Source organism: Durio zibethinus, chromosome 25 (assembly GCF_047325235.1).
Source record: "Durio zibethinus cultivar Kanyao isolate XHJ-2024 chromosome 25, ASM4732523v1, whole genome shotgun sequence".
Classification (NCBI taxonomy): Eukaryota; Viridiplantae; Streptophyta; class Magnoliopsida; order Malvales; family Malvaceae; genus Durio; species Durio zibethinus.
In genome coordinates, this window is record NC_143186.1 from 11,110,350 (window position 1) to 11,133,916 (window position 23,567).

Below are 23,567 nucleotides of genomic sequence, written 5' to 3' on the forward strand. Positions count from 1 at the left end.
GGTCAATAACCAGCACGCTTCCTTCCAATAAAAAATGAAAAAAGAGATTATTGGGAACCGAAAGGCAAGGTTCGTAGAAGATACCAAAGAAGAATTGGCGAATAAAATCTCAACAAAAAGAAGGAAAAAATGGGAGACAAAAGAGAAAGAAGCACACAAAGAGGAGCTCGAGTGGGAAAATAGCAAACGAGTCATTGTCTGACGGTGACTTACTAAGTAGAAACAAATTATTGGGGAAGCAATCCAAACGTGGAATGTGGGGAAGTTTCTCGGATTGACAGCCAACTGAGGAAGATGTTATCATCCAAAAATTGAAGGAACAGAGGATAATTGCTTAAATCATTTTAGGTAAGTTTTATCAGTGGATCTATTGTTTTTATTTTTTTAATTCAGATGGGGATTTCATTGCATGATGCGAGGTTATTGTGTTAGAATGTGAGGGGGGATTAGAAGTACGGCAAAAAAGAGGGTTCTCAACAACTTGGTGAATTATTATAAGGTGGAAATGTTACTATTACAAGAAACTACGCTGGAGGTAATAGGGGGTCAATAAGTACAAAAGTGGCCGAGCAATGGGATCGTGGAATGGGTTTTTTCTCCGTCTAATAGGACGGTGACAATGTGGGACATAAATTTATTTTCATTAAAGAAAAGTAACATTAAGGATTGTTTCTGAATTAGTCAAGGTTCTTGAGTGCAAGCTGATTTTGATTGGTTTGGTTGTTAATGTGTATGCTCCTTGTGATCTAGCTTCCAATAGAGATTTGTGGCGCGAAATCATACCATGCAAATAAGAGTTTTCTGGTAGCTTTTGAGTGACTGGGAATCTAAACTCAGTTAGATTTCCCTCAGAGAGAAATGGCTGTTTTCATGGTGGTACGGGTATCAAAGATTTTGTCGATTTTATTAAAAATTATTGCTGAATTAATGGGTATCAATATGGCATTGGAGGTTTTCATTAAAACAAAGTGGTAATGTTCATCATATTGTGGAATATGTGATTCGCATACTGCGGGTAAATGGATCTTTAAAGTGATGGATAAGCCTTGTAGTTTTTAGAAAATTTTCAATGAAGTTGATGGTTTTTTCAGGTGATAGGGGATGCTTCGTTTATGAATGTTCTGAAAGATAGGGATGGTAAGGCTAACCTCTTAGCTAGGTTTGAGTATGCATAGAGGGGAGAAACTTGAGGTTCGGTGCTGATATTGATGGAAGCTTAGGTTAATTACTGCTTTTTAAATCATGTATTTGGAGGTGATTTTCTTGGTTCTGTTGATACTGAGGTTTTAGTTATTGAGAGGATTCCCCTCTTTCAAGCCCTTTGTGGTTTGATGGACTATTTTATCCCCTATAATTTCTCAATAAATAATCTTAATTATCAATAAATAATCTTGTTTAGCAAAAAAATAAAAACTATGCAATTTTAAATCTGACACGAAAATTATAATTAAAAAAAAAAACAAAAGCGACAGTATAAAATTTTAACAAAAATTATATATGAATTTGATAAAAATAAAAAAATGTGTTTGGCATTTCATATGTTCACATGAATTATAACACGATATTTTTTATATTTTACATATTAAACGTTAAATAGATAAATAATTTTTTTTACTATGCGATGTGTATAATTTTTTTTGGGATAAGTTGTATTTTATTTATCCCAAGAAATAGTAAACAACTACAATTCATTAATACTGTACAATCTTCAATTTACCAATCAAGCTTATTGCTTATTAACAATTAAATTATATTCTAACTATTATGTAATATAGTTGTATTTTTGTTACAAGTATCACACAAATTTTTATTGACAAAGTCAACAGCAACCAAAATGCAATTCATGTAATCGAGTCTTGACAACTTTCTTAACCTGATCATACACTTATTTTTCTGATCCTTCATTCTTGAATACTTTGCAATTCTTTTCTCTCCATATATGATATATATAAGCATTCTAAACAATGTGCAAAACTACTAATATCATTGCCCTACCTTTCATTCTTATCAATGTTCATTTCAATTTTTCAATCTATTCCCTAACTCCTACGTCAATCCTGCATTGCTGCAATATCCTTCCCCATAGCATTTTTATATATTCACAGCCAAAAAATTGGTGGTCTTTGGATTCTCTTCCATGTTGACATAGGGAACACCTTTCATCCACCTTCACTCCCCAATTTCTTAATCTATCTTTTGTTGGAAGCTTGTTTAGTATAGTCATCCATGTAATCATTGAGTGTTTTAGGATATGATACTAAATCTGGATTATTTAATGCCACTCAATCTTCCTTTGCTTAGAAGTTCTGTATAATATTATTGCTTTGAACGTTATGTTGTGTATTTAATTTGTGTATGGATTTAGTCTATTTTGTACCAAAATAATGTTATACATATTTCCATGGCCATTTGGAAATTATAACACAAAGTTTTGGGATATTGGGACTTTTTGTTCCTTATTATACATTTAACAATAACATACAAAAACTAAATTACTTTGCTTAAAATAGGTCTTTTTAGCATTCAATAATGCAAGGATATTATTGAAAATTTCACAACATACCATACTCATTCCCAGCCCGTACGAGTTAACGACAAACGATAAAATAAATAGCACGTAGCTCTTACACTTCATTTAAGCAATTTTCAGTCCAATGGGGAAGCAATGTGGTTGTCTCATCAATTGAATTATCACCACAGGCATGATTCTTAGCTGATGCTTCAAAAGGAAACTGAAAAGGTCTTGGAGGCATTTTAAGCAATTCAGCATCAGTTTCGAGCATCTCCAACACTTTTGACATTGATGGACGATTAGCAGGCTTCATTTGTATACACCAAAAAGCTACTACTAACATTTTCCTCAAAATCATCTTTTCATTATCCGTAGCATCTCCCTATTCTATTTCCTTTCCTTGCTCAAATCGATCATATATCCACGATGGGAAGTATATCTGACTTGATTGTTCTGCGAATGCATTCAAAATTTTCCTCCTTCCCACAATTTCCATTAAAAGCATCCCGAAACTATAAACATCAGCTTTAAATGAGATGCCTCCAATGTTTTTGTAGACCAATTCAGGAGCAATATATCCCAGTGTACCTCGTGCTGCAGTGAGAGACACAATGCTATCATCTACTGAACATAATTTTGCTAAACCAAAATCTGAAACTTTTGGGTTGAAATTCTCATCTAGAAGAATGTTATGAGGCTTGATATCAAAATGTAAAATTTGCATGTCACATCCTCGATGTAAATAGTCAATTCCTCGAGCAATTCCAAGCACGGTGTCAAGCATTTGCTGCTAGCTTAAACTGATCTTATTTTCTCCAGAAAATATGATTTTATCTAAGGAAACATTTGGCATGAAATCATATACAAGAGCTTGCTTTGACCCCTCTACACAAAACCCAATAAGTTTCACAATGTTTACATGATGGATCCTCCCTATTGTTGCAACTTCATTAATGAAATCTTTCCCATTAGCTTTTGATTTGCCCAACAACTTTACTGCCACAAGATGGTTGCTACGAAGTTTCCTTTAAACACTGAACCATAACCCCCTTCTCCTAATTTATCTTTGAAACCATTAGTTATTCTTTTTATTTCATAGTAAGAATACCTAATAGGTATAAAGTTATTTTGACTTTGAAGAAACTCTTCAATTGTCTCATCAGCGGATAAGTGTCTTCTTCGTAATTTGTATGTAACAACCGCAATCAAGATAGCTATCCCGATCAATATTCTTGCTAAAGCAATTCCTCCTTCCCGAGAAAAATATATAAACACATTAGTATTTTTCAATGAAAGGCATTAGTGTCCAAGAAAATACAAGCATATGAACCTTAATTTTAACAGTAATCATGAAGTACAGGCACAAAATTGTATATTCATATCTGAATAAACTTGAACAAGGAGGGAAAATGAACAAATCAGAAAATATTGAAAGAAGCATTCAAAAACATAACCTTCAAACTATACAATTGAAACTAATTCACCATAACAGAAACACCAAAAGATGCAAATGAACCCAAAAAAGAATTGATTAAGTCAAGAGCTGACATCAACTAATTCACCATAGCAGGATTTATGATCATCGCTTATAGTCGACTCAACAATTTTGGAGGATGCTGTATATCTATTTCATTCTCTAATGTCACCAAATCTTTAACAGGATTGCTAACATTGTTCAGACTATAACTTACTCAGACAAAAAACTAGGTAACCATCTTCCTGGGGGTCCAAGTTTTGATTGGTAGACAACAGAGAAAAAAGAGTTATAAGGTTGGCTCTTCAAAATTGTTCTTTGAAATTTTTTCAACTCTGTAACACCCAAGATTTGAGTTAAACTGTTCCTTAACACTGTCTTTTAACAAACTCTCATCCTTTGAACTTTTGACAATATTAACTAAATTCATAGTTGTGCTGTGTTCTGTAGATTTTTTGAAAGAAAGATTGTCAATTTTTTTCTTCCTACACACTTTCAACCTCATCAATAGAGTTAAACCAATAAGTATCAACATAAATTTTGCATACTAACAAAATTCTTAAGAAGTGAGACTCATTCCAGACAAATTGAGAGCTGGAAAAACTTCTAGTATCGAAATTAAATCTAAACTTATATGATCTAATAGGCTCATTTAATTTCTTTTTTCTTAAAATTGAAGACTTGGATAAATATTGACATATTACTCAATTTATATATGCAAATGCAAATATTAATCTAAAACTTAAATATACATGTTATTCCAACATAAAGAATATACGCACCTACAACAAAATTTCAAAAAAAAAAATAATTATTTCAATAAAAGAACAAAAATATATAGCAAATCCAAGAAAAACATTACTAATGAATTCTTTGGGAAGCATACGTCTAGATCGATCACCATCATAGTAGGATACATGGGGACCCTTAAAACGCAAATGTAATACGTTGCGCCTATAACCTCTCATGGCATATTTCGAAGCTGACAATCTGGATTATTGAATATATCAAATTAAAATTAATAATGGTGATGTAAAAAAATTGACAATTTGAAACGTATAAAAAAATATAAAAGAAAAATCAACATAAGGAATTATAAAACATTATGTTTTGTAGTATAGTGAAAGATACTAAAGATAACTTCGTCATTGTATAGTTGACCACTAGAATACAGTATGGAAATGAATTCAAAATTTTCTATTTAAACAACAATTTTATTTAATTTTAGATTTCCAAATCACAATTTTCAAATAACGCTAGCATAACCAAGGCGCTAATTTTTATTAGAGAAAATTGCACTAACGTAATGAAATAGAAATAAATTAATGGTCAGTAGGTTTTTTGAAAAATAATTAATGTTTGGTGTATTTTTTTAATGTAATCATGAAAATGTTAATTACTACCAACAGTAACAAAAAGAACCCACCCAGTACCAAAAATACCCTTAATTTTTGTTTATATTTTCTCTCCTTTCTACCTATTTTTTTTCAAACCCGCCTTTGTTGGTGCCAGTTGGCCTTTGACCGATGAGCAAGAGGTTGGAAAGAGAAGAAAAAGAAAAGTAAAAAGACATTTTTATCTCGACAGAAAAATACCTCATTACTTTTAAAATATAAAAATTGCATATTCTTTGCATCAAATAATATTTATTTTAAAAAATCAGTGATAATTTATTATGTTGGAATTTCAATTACACCTAACTGTAATTTTCTTAATTTAATTATTAAGCTTAATTCCTATCAAGAACAGTTATCAATCTTTTCTAAAATAGAACTTAAATGCCCAAAAAAAAAACTTACATATCTCGGAATGAAACACTGTTGTCGCACCATTTGCAGTTGTAGTATTCCCATATCAGTTCAGAGCCCTCTGTTCATAAATATCTGAAGCAGATAGACCTGAAATATTCTCAAGCATGATTGGAACCTCGGCTATGACTTTGTAAGATGGATTGAAATCGGACGGCTGGGTGTTTCCATTTAAAAAATAAAAGTAGGAAGGTGGAAGGGAAGAGCTATTGGGGCAACGAGAGGCATTGACGTGCAGAGAAGATTTCATTTTTGTTGTGCAATTTACTAGATACATATGACTATGAGGATAATTTAAATAAACTCTTAGTTTTACTTTTGAATTTAAATACCAAGAATGAACTGAATATCTAATAATATCACGAGGAAGGGAGCAATTGTCTCTGCTCAGCCTCTCATGTCACCATATCCATAGCTCGTATTGTTTGGTTTTCATAAGAGATCTTTTGGACATACAATTTCTCCTTAACAAACACAAAAGTGGTACGATTGTTGTTGTCGCATTCCAGTTCCAGGTTATGGTCACCACACTCGGGAGGCTGGCTTTTTAATCGGAAAGGGAAATTGACGGTAACGTTTCCACAGTAAGAAGAGCCACAGTCTTTAGGAATTCGAGATTTAGCGATGCAAGAATCAGGGAATCATAGAAATAAAGGAAGGGCCATGAGCCGAAACAATGAAAGTTGTGCTTTTACCATCCTAAAGTTTTGGCGATGAAGAACCAGCTTTAAGTCCAAGGATATATAAAAGCATAGAAATGTTTTATTCTTACCTGGAAGAAACTCATGTTTTTAAAATCAAGTCCCTCTTTTTTTTTTTTGGGTTAAAATGAGGAAAGACTTTAACGACTTAGACAATAAAAAATTAAGAAAGTTAAATCAATGTATCTCCAAGTTGACTGACCCGTTAAGCGCTTTAAACCATTTTAATTATTATTCAATTAAAATCAACAATCCACACGCAAAAAGAAAAATAAATTTATATTTGATGAATTATTATTGTATAAATTTTATATACTATTAATATATTATATGTTGTCACTTAATAAATTTATAAACTTAAAAAATTTAAAATCCTTAAAAGATAAAATTAAAAAGAAAATATTCAATAATTACTATAAAAAATAATTATTTTTAATTAAATAATTTTAGTATTTATTTTAATTTTTTAAATTTATGAATCAATGAAATGATCCTATATAATGCATTAATATAATAGATTTATATACCATCCGATAATGCATAGTGTACAAATATTAAAAAAAGATATAATAATATAAAAATTTGTAGGAAGGGACGTAAGAATTTAAAAAATATAATGTATACTGGAAGATGCGAGTGAGGAATCAAGCTGTAAAAGACGAGGAAATTAAGCACTGAAACATTTTGTGTGATGTAAATTCATACTTTTGAGAAATCGAAAGTCAATTGCGGAGAACAATTTAAGCAATTAGTCAAGGGCTTGGATAAGATTTTCATACCTCTTTCTTTGTTTTTTTATTTTTTAATTTTGCGAAGATGAATAATTAGGAAGTAGTTAAGAGCCCGTCAAAGAAGGCATCCACACTCGGGGCCAGCGTACGCGTATAATACTTTTTTTTGTTTTTTCTCTATGGTCTATGGTCGAAGTCGTGCGGTTATCTTCCTCGCAATCCAGTTGAAGCCGCGGGTAACCACAGTATGAAGGTTGGCTTGCTGATTGAAAAGAGTAACTAATGTTGACATTTACGAAAGAGCCAGAGTCTTTGTTTTGGGCTCTAATTATGGAAGCATCAGGGAATAGAAATAAAGCAAGAGCCAGAAGGCCAGAAAAGGGGACTTCAGCTTTTAGCATCCTAATTAAAATTGGTACTAGGTGTTGGAGAAAACGATCGACAATGATGCAAATAAGGTAATGGATATATATTCCAGTGATAAAACTATATTTTCGAGTAGATATGTGTATTTATATTAAATCTATTTCATGTTAAATGTATGTTAAATAAAAAATTATCGTATTAATTTTTATGAATATAAAAATATTTTTTATTTTTATTTAATTTTCTATTAAAAGTCTAAATTATATTATTATAGTATTTTTATGTCATTTAAAATATTAGATTCACAAAGTGTTTCGTTTCTTAAACCAATAACTATTGGAGGCGGTGAATGAAAGCAAGTCATACTTTGACATAACCAATTAAGTTGCTTCTACGTGTAAAACTTTAGCTACGAGTCAGTCAAGCACCTACTTGGAGAAGACCTATCTGCCATCACAATTGATAATTGGGAGAAAATTTGTGTGTTCAAAATCAAAGTCATTGTAAAGCTGCATTTGTCTTCGTGAAAAATTATTTTTATATTTTTTAATATTTATTTATTAAAAAATTAGTTGATTAATGAAAAATAATTTATTAATCAATGTAAAATAAAATTATTTTTTAGTTTTTTTAAAGAGAAGATAATTTTTTAAAAAAATTATCTATAGATAAAGCTACTTATAAAGTTTATGAGCACAATTTTATTCAAGTTGGATTTTGGATATAATATTTTTAAATTCAAATTTAATTTGATCCAATTTAAAATATTACTATATTAATAAAAATATTTTTATTTAATTTTATTTAAAAATTAAAATATTAATATTAAAAAATTTTCTAGTATTTTAATTTTAAATATTTTTATAATTCTACTTAAGTTGGATATTGAATATGATATTTTAAATTTGAACTTGATTTGACCTTACTTGAATATTATTATATTAATAAAAATATTTTTATTCAATTTAATTAAAAATGAAATATTAAAATATTATCATTAAAAGTCTTTGGCTTTTTTAATTTTATATATTATTGGACATAAATATTTTAATATTTCAATATTATATAATATTATATTATTATTTTAATAATATATAATAATATATTAAATAATATTTATTACTTTAATAATCAAAATAAATAATAATATTATATTATTATTTTCATAATATGAATATTTTTAATAATTTCCTAATAATTTTCAATTTAAAGTATATTATTTTGGTATGTTATTTATTAATGTATCTATATTACTATTTTAATAATAAATATAAATAAATAATGTTTTTGTTATGATTTTGTACTTGATAATTACAATATAAAATATAACTATTTTAACGGTATAAATATATTTAATATTTTAATGATAAATATTATTATTTTTAATAACATTAGAAATTTTGCCCAACTACAGTTGGGCTCACTTTTTATTTTAAAATAATATAAATTATTCAATTTAAATATACTTATTTCTTTATTTATGTATAAAAAATAAAAGTGTCCACTACAACAGTTTTAAAATTTTCATTTTAAGAGTTTTATTATTTAATTTAATTTAATAAACAATAAATAAATTGATATGTTTTAAACGATTTTTTAAAAGAACTCAGATTTCCTTTCTTTTTTGTTAGAGATTTTATTTATTTATTTATTTAGTTTTTAAAATTTTTCTTTTTAAAAGGGAAAATAAAAAAGTGAGAGTCTTATTCAATTCAACCTTCATTTAACCTAAAACAATATTTGAAAGACTATATTTATATATACAAATTGTTTTGCTTCTTAACTAAATAAAAAAAAGTCGTAAATGCCAAATTGCCTGACAAATATCAAGCAAAGAGGCCCTCAATTAAAGCTAATAAATAGTAAAAATTAAGAGATTACTTTTAATTATAGTATATAGTAATAAATGTATATATTTATAGGTATGTATACATATATGTTTAATTGATTATTGATTAATGATCTTTTATAATTTTTTGTAACTTTTTAATAAAAATGTTTATCAAGAAATATTTTTACTAGATATTTTTGTATTTTTTCATAACATCTTTCTTTTTTCAGTAAAAAATTTGATAAAAAATAAAATAGTAGTCTACTATGGGAGCTAATCAAGTTAGGGGACTCTTTTTAATTGTTGGATATCATTTATATATAAAAATATGAACTCTAAAAGTGATAATTGTGAACGATCAAAATACCCTTAGTAAATCAAAAGTAATTATAAAATGACTTTTTATTATTAAATTTTTATTGAGATAAATTATAATTTGAACTCTTTTATTATTAGACTTTTTAAAAAGTGTAATTTAAACTCTTTTTTTAGATTACTAGACTTCTATAACAAAAATAATTAAATATTCAAGCTCATTTAGAGAAATCAATTTGCAATATCAACAAGAAATCTTCTTTCTTCCATTAATATTAGATTTTTCACTCTCCCAAGTAACTTTGCAACTTATACTAAATTTTAATTAAAGTTAGTTAATTTAATTGTTTTTCTTTGAATTTCAGAGTGTTTAATGCTTATGCTTCTTTTATTGAACTAAAAACAAATATATATAGTTAAAAGAAATGTTTGCATACTCTAATTTTTGCATGTGTAAATAGCTAACAAATTGTAACAGATGAAAGTTTCCAAGTAGTTCTAACCTTGCATTAGAAGATTATATATATCACTCTTAAGATTGAGATTTTTTTTTATTGCTAGTGGTAAAACAAAGCATATAAATGAATTTAAAGAAAACCAAAGCTAAAATTCTCTGGGTCATCATTATATACCTTAATGAATATAAACATCACTTTCATGCTAATACGTTAAAAATGATAATTATAACTTAGTAATACTACGAAAAACACTTTTGACTTTTCTTTGTTAAATTCAAATAAGATAAAGAGATGGTCTTCACCTTATATAAAGATAAATCCACATAGTAATAACGATCAGGAACAAAAAGCAAAAGAAATAGACTCCTCAATTTTGTTACTCAAACTATACATGAATCCCCTTGATATGCCTATACAATTAGCAATACCTGAGAAAAGTAACCAAGTATTTGAAAAAAAAATATAATTAATAAACCCATGTTCACGAGTCTGATAAGATGATAAGATATGTAGCATTTACAACTTTCATTTAAATATAAAAACCGCATACGAACATTTCTCTTTCTAAATAGATAGTGTAGTTGGTCAGAAGCTTTGATAACATTGCCCCAAAAAGGCCAAATAAAGCACCAAAGGCATCATGTTACATTGAATGAAAAAAGAATATAGTATATTCCCTCTAAAGCCAAAGAATAGATAGATAAACCCAACAAGCATTGCCAGGGGAAATAACACATATAAGATATAACACCATGGTGGGCAAAATCACCATTAAGGTAGATATCAAAAGAAAAATCTAAAAGTAAGATTTACAAAATCCAGTAGACTCAATACTGTTGGAATGAACAAATCCATCCACCAAGTAATGCAGTCAATAGATCATCTATAAGGCATATTTATATGATATTTCATTTTGTTAACTGATCAAGACTGACCAAAAACTTAAACTTCGAAATGTCACATATTCCAAAACATATTATACTACAACACAAAATTTCCCTATGAGAATTTGGAATAATTAATCAAACATTACAAAAAAGGAGAGATAACATACTAAATCAAAATTGTTGTTCAAGGCATATTCCAATGAAGACCAAGCTCAACATATTGGCTAGCAAATGAATAATACTAGCATGAAGACAGATGCAAAGGCTTCCTTGTAGTATGTTATTGCCGTAGGAAGACTTAAAGACATAGATGTTGGTGAAATATGGTAAAAAAGTAATGCACATAAAATGAAGATGGAAGGCTAAATTAGTACATATATTAGTGTGATTCCAGTGAAAACCCATTTTCTTGGAAGCAATAATCATTCACATAAAGTTTTGCTTCAACAATCAATCATTTATATTTACATTTACATTATTCCTATGCATATTCAAGAGTCAGTAGAACATGTTGTGTGCTTTAACCATTATAAAATTTCTATTAATAGTATTATTGATTGCATGATGAGGGCAATAAAAAGCAGAAGCACCTAGACTCCATCTATTGAACTTCTTTAGCTAATGTCCTTTGTAGATATTCACAATCTAAAAATCCCCCAAAATGAACCAATTTTCTAACTTTTTGTAGTGTCTCCCTGAATAAATACAAACAATAGATTCTTTTAAGGATTAAACATGAAACTGTTGATGCACAAGACATCTACCCACATACATCATACATTTATTAGAGATGCATGCATAAGTTCACATTCATGCATGCCATATGTATATGCTTTTAAATTAATAGTCATTGAAGGAGATTTAATACTAAGAATGCCACCAATAAGTACTAAACTAAAAAAGTTTTACATTTTTACATCCTTAATAAGCAAATTTAGCATCATTCAAATTTAATATGCATAATGTCATTATCATTAAAAAGTTTAGATCAAGTTAGATATCAAACAATATCTTTTAAATGAAAACTTTTATGTGATTTTTTGTGCAAAACTTATGCATGTTTATCTTTCTATCTTTTTGTGTAAAGATTCTTCTCTTTTTTGCAGATAAGTAGTTGGCTCATTTCCATTACAAAACTATTTGCTGATTACTTAGAATTTCCTATATCAAATTTGACATGAAATCAAGAAGAAAAGTTACACATCGATGAATTCTTTTAAGGTGAAACGAAATTTATTGGAACATGACAAGATATCAAGGTTAGAAGTTTATTTTATTTTTATTCTATTTTTTAAAATTATGTATCTTAATATTTAAATATAATAAAAATTTATGTACAACAAAATTTTCATATAACAGAAGAATTAATTGTTCAATTAGTATAATATACAATTACTTTCAATCAATAAAAGCTCTAATGGAGGATTGTCCTAAGCAAAAAAAGATATGAAAGAATGACTTGTTATACATAACTCTATTTTCTCCATATGACAAACAAGGTTAGTTTTATATGATTTTAAATCAAAAAATACAATTGTATTTATTTCAATTTTCTTTAGAATTAATATGAAACTATTTTATCAAGGGAAACATTGTATACTCCTGCATTTTCTCCATTACATTAATTGAAGAATATTCCATGTTATAATTATTGTGGTACTAAAAAATTCCAATATGAGCCTCCATCATTTTATTGTTAAACTGGTCAAGTGAAATTAGCTACCACTCCTATTCTAGAATAGTTATACCATCTTTTTGCATCTCAAACTGAAAAAGCCATTGAATTTCGAAAGCACATTAGATCTTACAATAGTATGTTCTCATTCACATCATTTGGAGTTAGGTTAGATAAGGATTTTGCATCTTCAAGACAAGGTATTTACATTTTTTGAGCACAAAGGCAAATATATCATGATATTCTAGCATTAGTTCTAGAAGAAAATACTCTATGTTATTTTCAGCTATACTTCTATGATACTGGTAATGAACTTCAACATAAAATGAAAACATAGCACAATGAAAACTTAAGTACAAAAGTTGTGGAGATACTGATAAAAATTTTAGAAGAAAATCCTTATGCCCAAGTCTTACGAAGATTAAATGATGTATCTTCTTTTAAGGATTTTGAAATTTATATTGCAACAAATACTAATTTAGATCAACGAGTTTATAATCGTCTATCTACTGATCAAGTTGTTGCTATATAGGTCGAAAGAAACAACTCAAACATTCCATTTAAAAAAATATCATAGATCATGCTCATTCAATAAGATGACATAGAGTTAAACATTATTTCAGTTGTTATGATCCCTTATAGTATCCTTTACTCTTTCCAAATGAAGAAGTTGGTTGGCATCAAAATATCAAGAAAGTTATTTTAAATAATGCTAATGAGAATGAAGTAACAATTGGAAATAGATCATCTTTTCATTCAGTAGAAGAAATTTTTGAAAGAGGATGTGAAGGTAATTATTGTGAACTTAATATTTTTAAAATTTTTTTATGTTTAATTTTTTAAATGTTATTTATTTCTCATTACTTTGATCATATCATATATAGTAAAATTTTTATCTAAATTTGTTACTTTCATTGTTAGCAAATCATTTTAAAATTTTCACTTTCTTATATAAAATTGTACTTTGCTAATCGGTATAAAACTACATGCACTATTTATTCAATCAAATCCTCAATAAAGATTAGCTTCCTATGAAAAGGATTCTAATTTTTTATTTTATAATATCTAATCATACTTTGTTAGTTTTTTATTTTTATATACTTGATTAATGTTAGTTTTAAGTTAAAGATTCGTAGTATTAGTCTTTTAGTTACTTTAGCATTTGTGCAAGTTTTTTGCATTACTTTAACTCATTGATATTTTATTTCCTATAATAATCTTATGTTTTATTGTTAAATTGGTAGTTAAAATACTAAACTTTAAAATTTATTTATTATTTCAGGAATTGTTGCAAAAAAAAAGAAAAGTAGAAATGTCAATAAGGGAATATTATTGTTTCAAATTCCAAATCAGAGAGTTTGAAACAACAAAAACTATATACCTTTTGATTGGGCAATTGTTTCAACAATTTGTCATAATATGTATACTAAAATCAAAACATCATGGCTTGATTGTTACAAGGTCAAGCAATCAAATATTTGATTTGAATTGTATCAAGGAATTGTTGATAGCGTAATAGCTAGAGAAGTAAGAGGAAGCCAAGTGGGAAAGAGGATAGTTCTTCTTGCAACTTTTATTGGAGGCCCTAGAGACATGCAGCGTAGATATTATAATGCAATGAGTTTGGTCTAAGGATTTGGAAAGCCAGATATTTTTATAACTATGACATGTAATCTAGAATGGAAGGAAATTATAAATGAGCTCAAAGAAGGTCAACTTGCTCAAGATAGATCAGATCTGACTTCTAAAATATTTCATGCTAAATTGGAAGATCTCAAAGATCAAATTTTTGAAAAAGAATATTTGAAAAAGTTGCAGCACATGTTTATGTTATTGAATTTCAAAAAAGAGGACTTCCCCATGCCTATATATTAATCATATTAGAAGAAGGAAATAAGATTTTATCTGAAGATCAATTTGATAGATATGTTTGTGCTGAATTGCCAGATAAAGAACTTTATCTAGAGCTGTATGAATTGGTTGTGAAAAACATGATACATGGCCCTTGTGGAAAATACGAACCTATCAAATCATGCATAGTTGATGATAAATGCAAGTTTCACTATCCTAAATCTTTCTGTTCATAGACACTACAAGGAAAAGATGAATATCCAATATATAAAAGAAGAGCAAATGGTTCGTCGGTGAAGATAAATAACAAAATTGTTGACAACAGGTGGATTGTACCATATAATCCATATCTTTTGACAAGATATAATTGTCACATAAATGTTGAGATATGTTCAAAAGTTAAGGCAGTCAAGTACCTTTATAAATATATATATATATATATATATATATAAAGGGCATGACAAAGTTCCTATTTATATTGCACAAGATGACAGGGATAATGTCATTGATGAAATAGAGCCATTTCAAAATGTCAGATGGGTATCTCCTCAAGAGGCTATATGGAGAATTTTTCAGTTTGAGTAGAATGAAATGTCTCTTTTAGTCATAAACTTACAGTTACATCTTCCAAACCAACAAGTTGTGTATTATTGGGAAAATCGAAATTTGCAAAATGTGTTATATTGGGATCATGTGTCAAGGACAATGTTGATAGAATATTTTGAAACGTGTGCTAATGAAAATAATGAAAAAAAATATTTGTATAGAGAATTTCCAAGCATTATGTGTGGAACAAGCAAAACCAAAGATGGATAAAAAGACAAAACAAAACTATGATTGGTTGCATAAGTAGTGCAAATCCAAAAGAAGGTGAAAGATTTTATTTGAGACTTTTATTGAATCATGTTAGAAGGCCCACTTCTTTTGAAGATTTACTAACAATTGCTGGAATACGTTATTTTTCATTTAAAGAAGTAGCAGAGAAAAGAGGTCTTTTAGAATCAGATGAAAGTATCACAGAATGTTCGACTAAAAAAACAACATATCAAATGCCAAAAGCACTTCAAAAATTGTTTGCTATAATATTTTACCATTCTGAACCTACAAATGTAAGGAAACTTTAGGATAGATATTTTGAAGCAATGTCTAAAGATTTCAAAAGGATTCATAAAAATGCAATCTTCACAATAGTATCAGATACATTGACAAGTATTAATTATTTTTTAGAAGGTATGTGCTAATAATATTTTCCTCTATTAAATTATTTTACTTTCATTTTTAAATTTTGCTTATATAATGCCATTTAATTTTCATACTTCTTTTTTATAAACTTTGGGATACGATGATGGGGCATTTGATTTTGATCTCTAACCATAAGATTGTAGTTGCAAAGTTTGTATATAAATGGGATATTGTAAGACATTAAGGAATTTAATAAGTAACGGAAAAAGACAAAAAAAAAAGGGACCCGTAATTCATTTAAATAGTTTGAAAAAGACATGATAAGCGTTTTTTAGATTTATAGAGTTAAATCAGACAAACTCGCCACTTTATACTTGTAGAAATATCTTTAGAATAACATAACAAATAGATATACCAATGATCAAAAAGTTTAATACCTTTCTCTCTCTAATTATTTCTTATACAAGAAGATTAGAATAGTAGTTTTACTTGAATACTTATATAAAATTCTATAAAATTTATGACCATTATATATGATCTAAGGTGAAAATTTTTCTAATGACATTGTGCTAAATTTTATTATGTTATGAAGGTATGGGGAACAAAACAATTCATGATTATGATTTACCTTCTTTACATATTGATTCGATATAAGTCAAAGAACCAAATTGTCAACAAATAATAGAAGAAGAATCAATACAAATTCATCCTAAAAACTATGATGCAAAAACAAAATTAAATCCTGAACAAGAGAAACCATTCACAATTATAATTGAAAGGATTAATTCAAGAAGAAGTGGAGCTTTTTTTATTGATGGACCTAGTGGTACAGATAAAACATTTCTTTATCAGGCCTTACTTGCACAAGTAAGATCAAGACATATGATAGCATTAGCTACAGCAACATTTGGTGTAGCAGCTGCAATACTACCAAAGGGTCGAACAACACATTCATGATTTGTTTCACCATTAAATCCTAATGAAATAGATTTTTATGGTTTCTTGAAACAAGATGGGACTACAAAATTACTACGAAAGGCATCCCTAATCATATGGGATGAAACACCTATGGCTAAAAGATTTGCCATTAAAACTGTTGATCGAAGTTTAAGAGATATCATAGATGGCACAAAAATTTTTGGAGGAAAAGTAATTGTTTTTGGAGGAGATTTTTGTCAAGTGTTACCTGTTGTTCCTCATGGTACAAGAGTAGAAACTGCTAATGTTAGTTTTGCAAAGTCTTATTTATGGAGTAAGAGAGAAAAATTGAAATTGACAAGAAATATGAGAGCAAGATTAAATGATGGCTTCAGTGAGTTTTTGCTTCGAGTAGGAAATGGCTTTGAACCTACAATAAGTAATGACTAATTCTTCTTCCAAAGGATATGGTGATAAAATACGATAATGATGAAATTTTAGATAGAAAGTTGATTGACAGCATCTTTTCTTTTCTTACAAAGAATGCCAGGTCTAAAAAATACATAATGGAACGTGCAATTCTTGCAACAAAGAATGATTATGTTGATGAACTCAATGAAAAAATGATAAAAATATTCCCAGGTATCAATATCAATAAAAGTTAAATAATTGTTAATGTTGCCATATTGATATTTATAGATGATATATGACTAATATTGATTAATATTTGCAGGTAAAAGTAGAATTTTCTATAGTTTTGATAAAGCAGAAGATGACAGTAATAATTGCTATAAAGAGGAGTTTTTGAATACACTCTCATTGAATGGACTTCCACACCATAAGTTGGAACTCAAAGTGAATTGCCCAATTATGCTGCTAAGAAATTTGAATCCTTCGATCGGGTTGTGCAATGGGACAAGGATGGTCTATAAAGGATTTGAGACAAATGTCATATATGTGCAAATTACAACTGGACAACATACTGGTGAAAAAGTTCTTCTTCCAAGAATTCCTCTTAAACCAACATAAGATAAAGATTATCCATTTAAATTCACAAATTCACACAAACAATTTCCAATACGACTTTGTTTTGCGATGACACTAAATAAAGCACAAGGGCAAACAATACCACATGTTGGAGTTTATCTTCCTAATCATGTTTTTTCACATGGTCAATTGTATGTTGCATTATCTAGAGGAATCTTAATAGCTACAATAAAAGTTTTAGTCAAAACTGAGAATTCTATAAAAAAAAATGAGACATACACAAAAAAAATTTGGTTTATAAGGAAGTTTTACTTTCAAAAACATGGTGAAACAAAACTTTTTTTCTAATATTTATAAGTGTTTTATTTGTATTCTTACCCAAGACATTTGACAAATGTTATTTTTTATTAACGTGTACTTGACCATCTATTGTCTTGAGTATATACAGCGAACTAATCTGTTCAGTATGTTTTACAAACAGGCAAATAGAAAGAAAAAAAATGATAGAAACAACAAAAAAAACCTATGAACCAAACATCAAAGTAAACACCCCCCTCCCCCCCAAAAAAAAAACCTATATATATATCATCTATATATATGTTCTTGAAGCTTGAAACTGTTTGAACACAAAAATTGATTGATGAGATTAAAAGAAGTAAATTAAAGTGATTACGTGGAGAGAACAAGGTCCTCATCTATCTTTGCCCCCAAGGGGAATGCTTTAAATTTCCTGAAGAACATATCAACGAAAACATAAGAGTGGGGTAGCTCAATGCTGTACCAATATTATGCTTGATCTTTCTTAGATAAAACCTACAAAGTCCAAAGGCAAAATAATTTTAAGTTGAATAACCAAGAGATTGTACTACAGGAAAATGAATGTGATTGCAAATAGAATTTCACTTTCCTCCTGAATGAAGTCCACCACCGTTTTCTTCTGAGGACACCTACACCCACAGTTTTCAAAAAATTCAAGAATGTGATAGCGCTGCCACGATTCAAGATTTTCCCTTCTGCCATCAACATAATATCATCAAAGAGATCAAAAGTTTCAGGTGCAGGTTGAAGCAGTGAAACCAACAAAGTAGGATCTATCATATGCACAAGCTGCTGAAGATAAGCAACAATCTAAAATGCTGTGGAACTGTCAAGTCCATTGGTCATCTCATTCATAAACAAAGTTTTTATGGGACTTATAACAATCTCCCCTGCATAATTTGGAGAAGTTGAAATCAGAACTCACCCAAGATTTAGCATTTATCTATTTAGGGTTAAATCCCTTGGCTTAGCATGCGCATGCATCTTATTGCAGAGCATTATTTTGGTAAACTTTGTTATTTACATACACCAAATTCACTACCTATAGTTGACCTTCTCTTTTAACCACCTGAGATACCTCTTCTAAAGGCATCACTAACAAATGTTTCAGAGCGAATATCAAGTTCAAGAATCTGATAAAATAATGCAAGAATAGCAGAAGTAGACGTTAGCAGGAAGAACTGAAAAACAAACCACAGTTAATTTATGCTTGCAATAAATATTAATTAGCAATTAAGCTAGCTATTAACCAGTGAGATCTTGACATTTGATTTTGAGGGTTCAACTGAAATTATATATATTTTCATTTCCTGTCTTACTTAAATTTGTAAGTGTAAAAACCTCAGTACATTATGTGTCACAGTTCTTGGAGACTCTGTTCCTTCACTTTTCCCAGTTATCCTATGTGCTATTTTAACATAAAGTTGAACACTCCATTTCTAAACTTCCTTCATTTGCTTTTGTAGAACACAAAAGCTTCTGCAACTTGAACTTCAACTAAGATCAATAATCAAATTAAACCTCAATGTATTTAAGTCAATCAAAGCTTAGTATGCTCTATTTTTTTTCAATTATAAAAATATAGATAACATGTCAAAGACTTGGAGAAAGAACTAACCTTTTATAGGCCAGAAAGCCAAATCGACAGAGATATTCAAGAGAAATTTAGCTCATCCTTTTAGGTGAAAGGAGCATTCAATATTCCTGTATTTCAAGAAGCAGGATTAATGGTTCAATAGAAAATCATTCATATAATACAAGGAAAAGAGAAAAGAAAAACTGGGTTTTGCTTGGTTAACCTGAAGTTCCATTGCAGCAACAAGTCCAGCGCCAAAGTCCCAAATTTCTTTCCCAAAGAAATAAGCAGCGAGGGTCATATTCCAGGCGAAAAATGGAGCTGTCAAAACGCAGACTTCACAAATATGGACAGCGAAACGAAGAAAATGGAGGAGGCGATAAATGAGGTCGGCGGTTACCATGAGGCCAGGATAAAGGGTTCCACTGATGATTCGACCTAAAAGGTACCAACTTTCATAGTCAAACCAGTTCCAAAAATTGTAGAAGCTGTTTTGGGTAAGGTAAAGAGTGGTACGGTAGTTGGAGTAAGGGTCAAATTCATGAATCATGCATTCATAGCAGAGGACGGACAAGAGACGGGTATTGAAAACAAAGATGTCAAGAAAAAAAAAAAGATAGAACCATGGGCAGTACCTGAAGAAATGGAAATGCAGAGAAAATCTTCAAAAATTTAACAGAAAACGAAGTTCAAAGTACAAAATCAAAAGAAAGGAAAAGCTTTTTAATGGTTTATCAAAATAAATGAGGAGTTTTAGAGAGAGGAAGAGAAAGGATGCCATGAGACAAATCAAAGATCCAAAAAAACAATGTCTTGAAAATGAAAACCAGTAAGAAAGTGGCCAAATTCTAAGTATTAGTGTTATTATTTAATTAAATAGATTCTAAAAGTGAAAGGCTTTAGAATGAGCAAGGTAAGATAAAAATGATAAAGTAACAAACCTTTTTTTTTACTTTAAATGATTAAAATTTAATCTTTCCTAGCTCTAAGTACTAAAAAAAAAATTCAAGCCTGAATTTTGTTCCAAAAATCTCAAATTTGAATTTATCTAAACTTTTCAATGAATAAAAAATAAAATTTTTAAATATAAATTTATATGAATTTAAAAAAAATCTAAACTTAAAAATAATTTAAGCTTGAAATTAATCCAATCAATCAAATTAGTATTATCTTAAACTTAATATTAAAAAAATACTTTGTCACTTCAGGTAATAATCACATCTTCTGTATTTTACCGTAAGAGAATATAGTAAAGTAATTATATATCATATTTATTATGCCTTGAGGCAATATATATATATATATATATATAATATTAAAGTCATGATTCCTACTTTTACTGGACTTCAATTCTTTTAATGTTTCGATTTTCTTTTGAATTACTATTTAACTTAATAAATAAAATTTTGTAAAGATGTTGCAATCTTACTTAGAAACATACTTTAGTTAAAGAAAACAATTCATTCAATGAACTTTAATAGATATCAAAATCCCTATGTTTCAATGTAAAAACTATAAAGCTAATCGTATTATTCCATAGTGTTATGAAATACATAAATATTTCTTTTATTATATAAGCTTCAATATTTCTTCATAAAAGTATTAAAAATTAATTTTACAATCATTTAAACAATCTAACTATTTATTATTTATTTTGTTATTGTAAGTTCAAATTTTCATCACATAGGAAGAAAAGAGGTAAGTAGATATATTTATCATTTCCTTGTACTTTCAATTTATTTTGAGATAAATTTTTGATAGCCCTTCAATCTTTTTTCTTATTTTCCTTATTATCTGCCTTCTAATTCACATGTTTTTGCTTCTTTATGGTATTGATATTATTAGTATTGTTAACTTGGTCACCTAATATGCTAAAGTTGGGATTTGGGAAGGTTTTGATCCATTTGCATGTTAATGTCCATTGACTCAAGGTGCTATGAACAGGTTTTAGCTAATGTAACATCTGATTTTTTTTGTTTCCTACTTTTTAATTCCACACATCATCTATATATATATATATATATATATATATATATATACACAACAACTTCCCACAACCAACATCAGCTTAAACTAGAATGTCAAATTAAGCATAATCAAAGAAAAAGGGAAATTTATCTCCACCTAAAATGTATTTCCTCAATTGCATTTCTCCTTTTGATTTTTCTCTCTCTGATCTCCTTGTTCTCCCTCTACCTCCGTGCTACAATTCACTAATCGTTTATTAAGTTCTTGAACAATATGACTTCCCCATAGGTCTCTTTCCCAATGGGATATTAATTCGGCTACAAGCTAGACAATTCCATTGGTGAGAGTTCTCAGTCTATTTGAATGGTATTTGCATCTTTTCCATTGACTCCTATGAACTCAAATACAAGTCCACAATAACTGGGGTCATATCCAAAGACAAGCTAACTAGCTTGAGTGGGACCAAAGTTAAGGTCCTCTTGATGTGGCTCAACATCAAGTCTGTGATCCGTGATGATGAGCTTAAATTCTCAGTTGGTTTAGCTTCTGTTGATTTCTCTATTGATTTTAATGACTACCCAACTTGTGAATTTGGCTTTGATCATGATACTGTTAAAGGCAAAAGGACTAGATCCAATCATTTGATATTCTTTGCTTAGCTAATTAGTAAATTTGAGCAGCAAGAGAGTTCAAGGTTTCTGCCCTTTTGGATTAATAAAAGAATTCATTTTTCCATCATGTTTAATGACAGGTAATCATCAAAGTCCAGCTAAATCTAGGTTGTCAATACTCATAGCTATTACCAATAATTTTGTTTGTGTGTCGGTCTATTGCATTGCATGGATGACTCATTATGAGGCTTAGGTATTCTGCTAAGATGTTTGGTATGACTTAATGCACTATTGAAATTAAGAGAAATGAGCTATTTTTTTTATCAAGTTTCCAGTTTTCCCTTTCTGTTTTTGTTCTGTTATTTTCCTATGTCTTGGCTCGTTGTGGTCTTTACTATTTACAATTAACCTACAAGAAAAATAATCAAAATTTGCTATGAATTCATCATTATTCCTTACAGTGCAAATATAATGGCTACTCAATATTCAAAAATAAATCAATTGAATGTGGAAAACAAGCATTGCAGTACTTAGAAAAAGAAATATAGAAGTGTATAATAATGCATAAGGATCGAGAAAGCTTTTAAACTTGATCTTCATTAATGAAGAGGTAAAAATATTTAGTCCTTTTTTAATATAATTTTAATATAACATTTGAATTTTTAGTATAAATTATGAATTTAATCTTATTTATGAACTATAGGGAACAACAATTTCAGCTGTGATATTTAATGAGACAATAACAAAATTTCAATTCTCTTTAATGAAAGACAAATCATATATAATATCAAATGCATTTGTCCAATCTATTAAGAAAGAATATTTTAATGTTAACAAAGAGATTGAGTTAACAATTACATCTTATACCAACAGAAGAGAAGCAGAAACTCCTATAAGTTTGGAAAAAATGTTGCTTGATTTTCATCCAGTGGGTAAAGTGATGGAAATCCCAAAATGAGAAATATTTGGTAAGTTTTCTTCATTTTATATGAATTTTATTAAAATAAATATATGTTTAATTTATTTATTAACATTAATATATGTTAATTACAGACACATTGGGCTTTGTTATTGAAATCAAATCTTGTATTATGAGATGCAATGCCAAGCATCAAATAACAATAATGAATGATAAGTAAGTATATATTATATTATAGTTATTTTTATATATTTTCATCATTTGAAACTTATTTAATAAAGATCATTATATATATACATATATATATATATATAATTGCAAGATGAAATCCATTTAAGTGCTATTGTGGGGAAGTTTGGTTGAAATTGAAGGTCAATTACTTGAAGACATGAAAGAAAAAAGATCAATTATTGCATTATTAAATGTACAACGAAATACATATCAAGGTAATTGATATATTTTAAAATTATATTTTATCT

General features: G+C 28.6%; 1 protein-coding gene and 2 pseudogenes across 2 annotated transcripts; 2 read left to right on the forward strand and 1 right to left on the reverse strand.

Moving 5' to 3' along the window:
- Positions 1 to 2,602: 2,602 nt before the first annotated feature.
- Positions 2,603 to 6,607, reverse strand: LOC111276332 (rust resistance kinase Lr10-like; annotated as a pseudogene). Its single transcript, XR_016333775.1, has 3 exons — positions 5,786 to 6,607; positions 4,881 to 4,976; positions 2,603 to 3,791 (listed from the first exon to the last, which is right to left on the reverse strand). The product of XR_016333775.1 is annotated as a rust resistance kinase Lr10-like (transcript).
- Positions 6,608 to 17,275: 10,668 nt separating this feature from the next.
- LOC149511626 (uncharacterized) lies at positions 17,276 to 17,738 on the forward strand. The gene is made up of 2 exons (XM_089754357.1): positions 17,276 to 17,351; positions 17,443 to 17,738. Exons 1-2 carry the CDS (start codon positions 17,276 to 17,278, stop codon positions 17,736 to 17,738), a joined length of 372 nt encoding a protein of 123 aa, XP_089610483.1.
- Positions 17,739 to 21,526: 3,788 nt separating this feature from the next.
- On the forward strand, positions 21,527 to 22,428 carry LOC149511627 (uncharacterized; annotated as a pseudogene).
- The last annotated feature ends 1,139 nt before the right edge of the window (positions 22,429 to 23,567 follow it).

Coding starts and splice junctions, on each gene's coding strand:
- LOC149511626 (XM_089754357.1), top strand. CDS start 17,276: ATGGAACGTGCAATTCTTGCAACAAAGAATGATTATGTTGATGAACTC. Junction 17,352..17,442: donor AATGATAAAAATATTCCCAG/GTATCAATATCA, acceptor TAATATTTGCAG/GTAAAAGTAGAATTTTCTAT.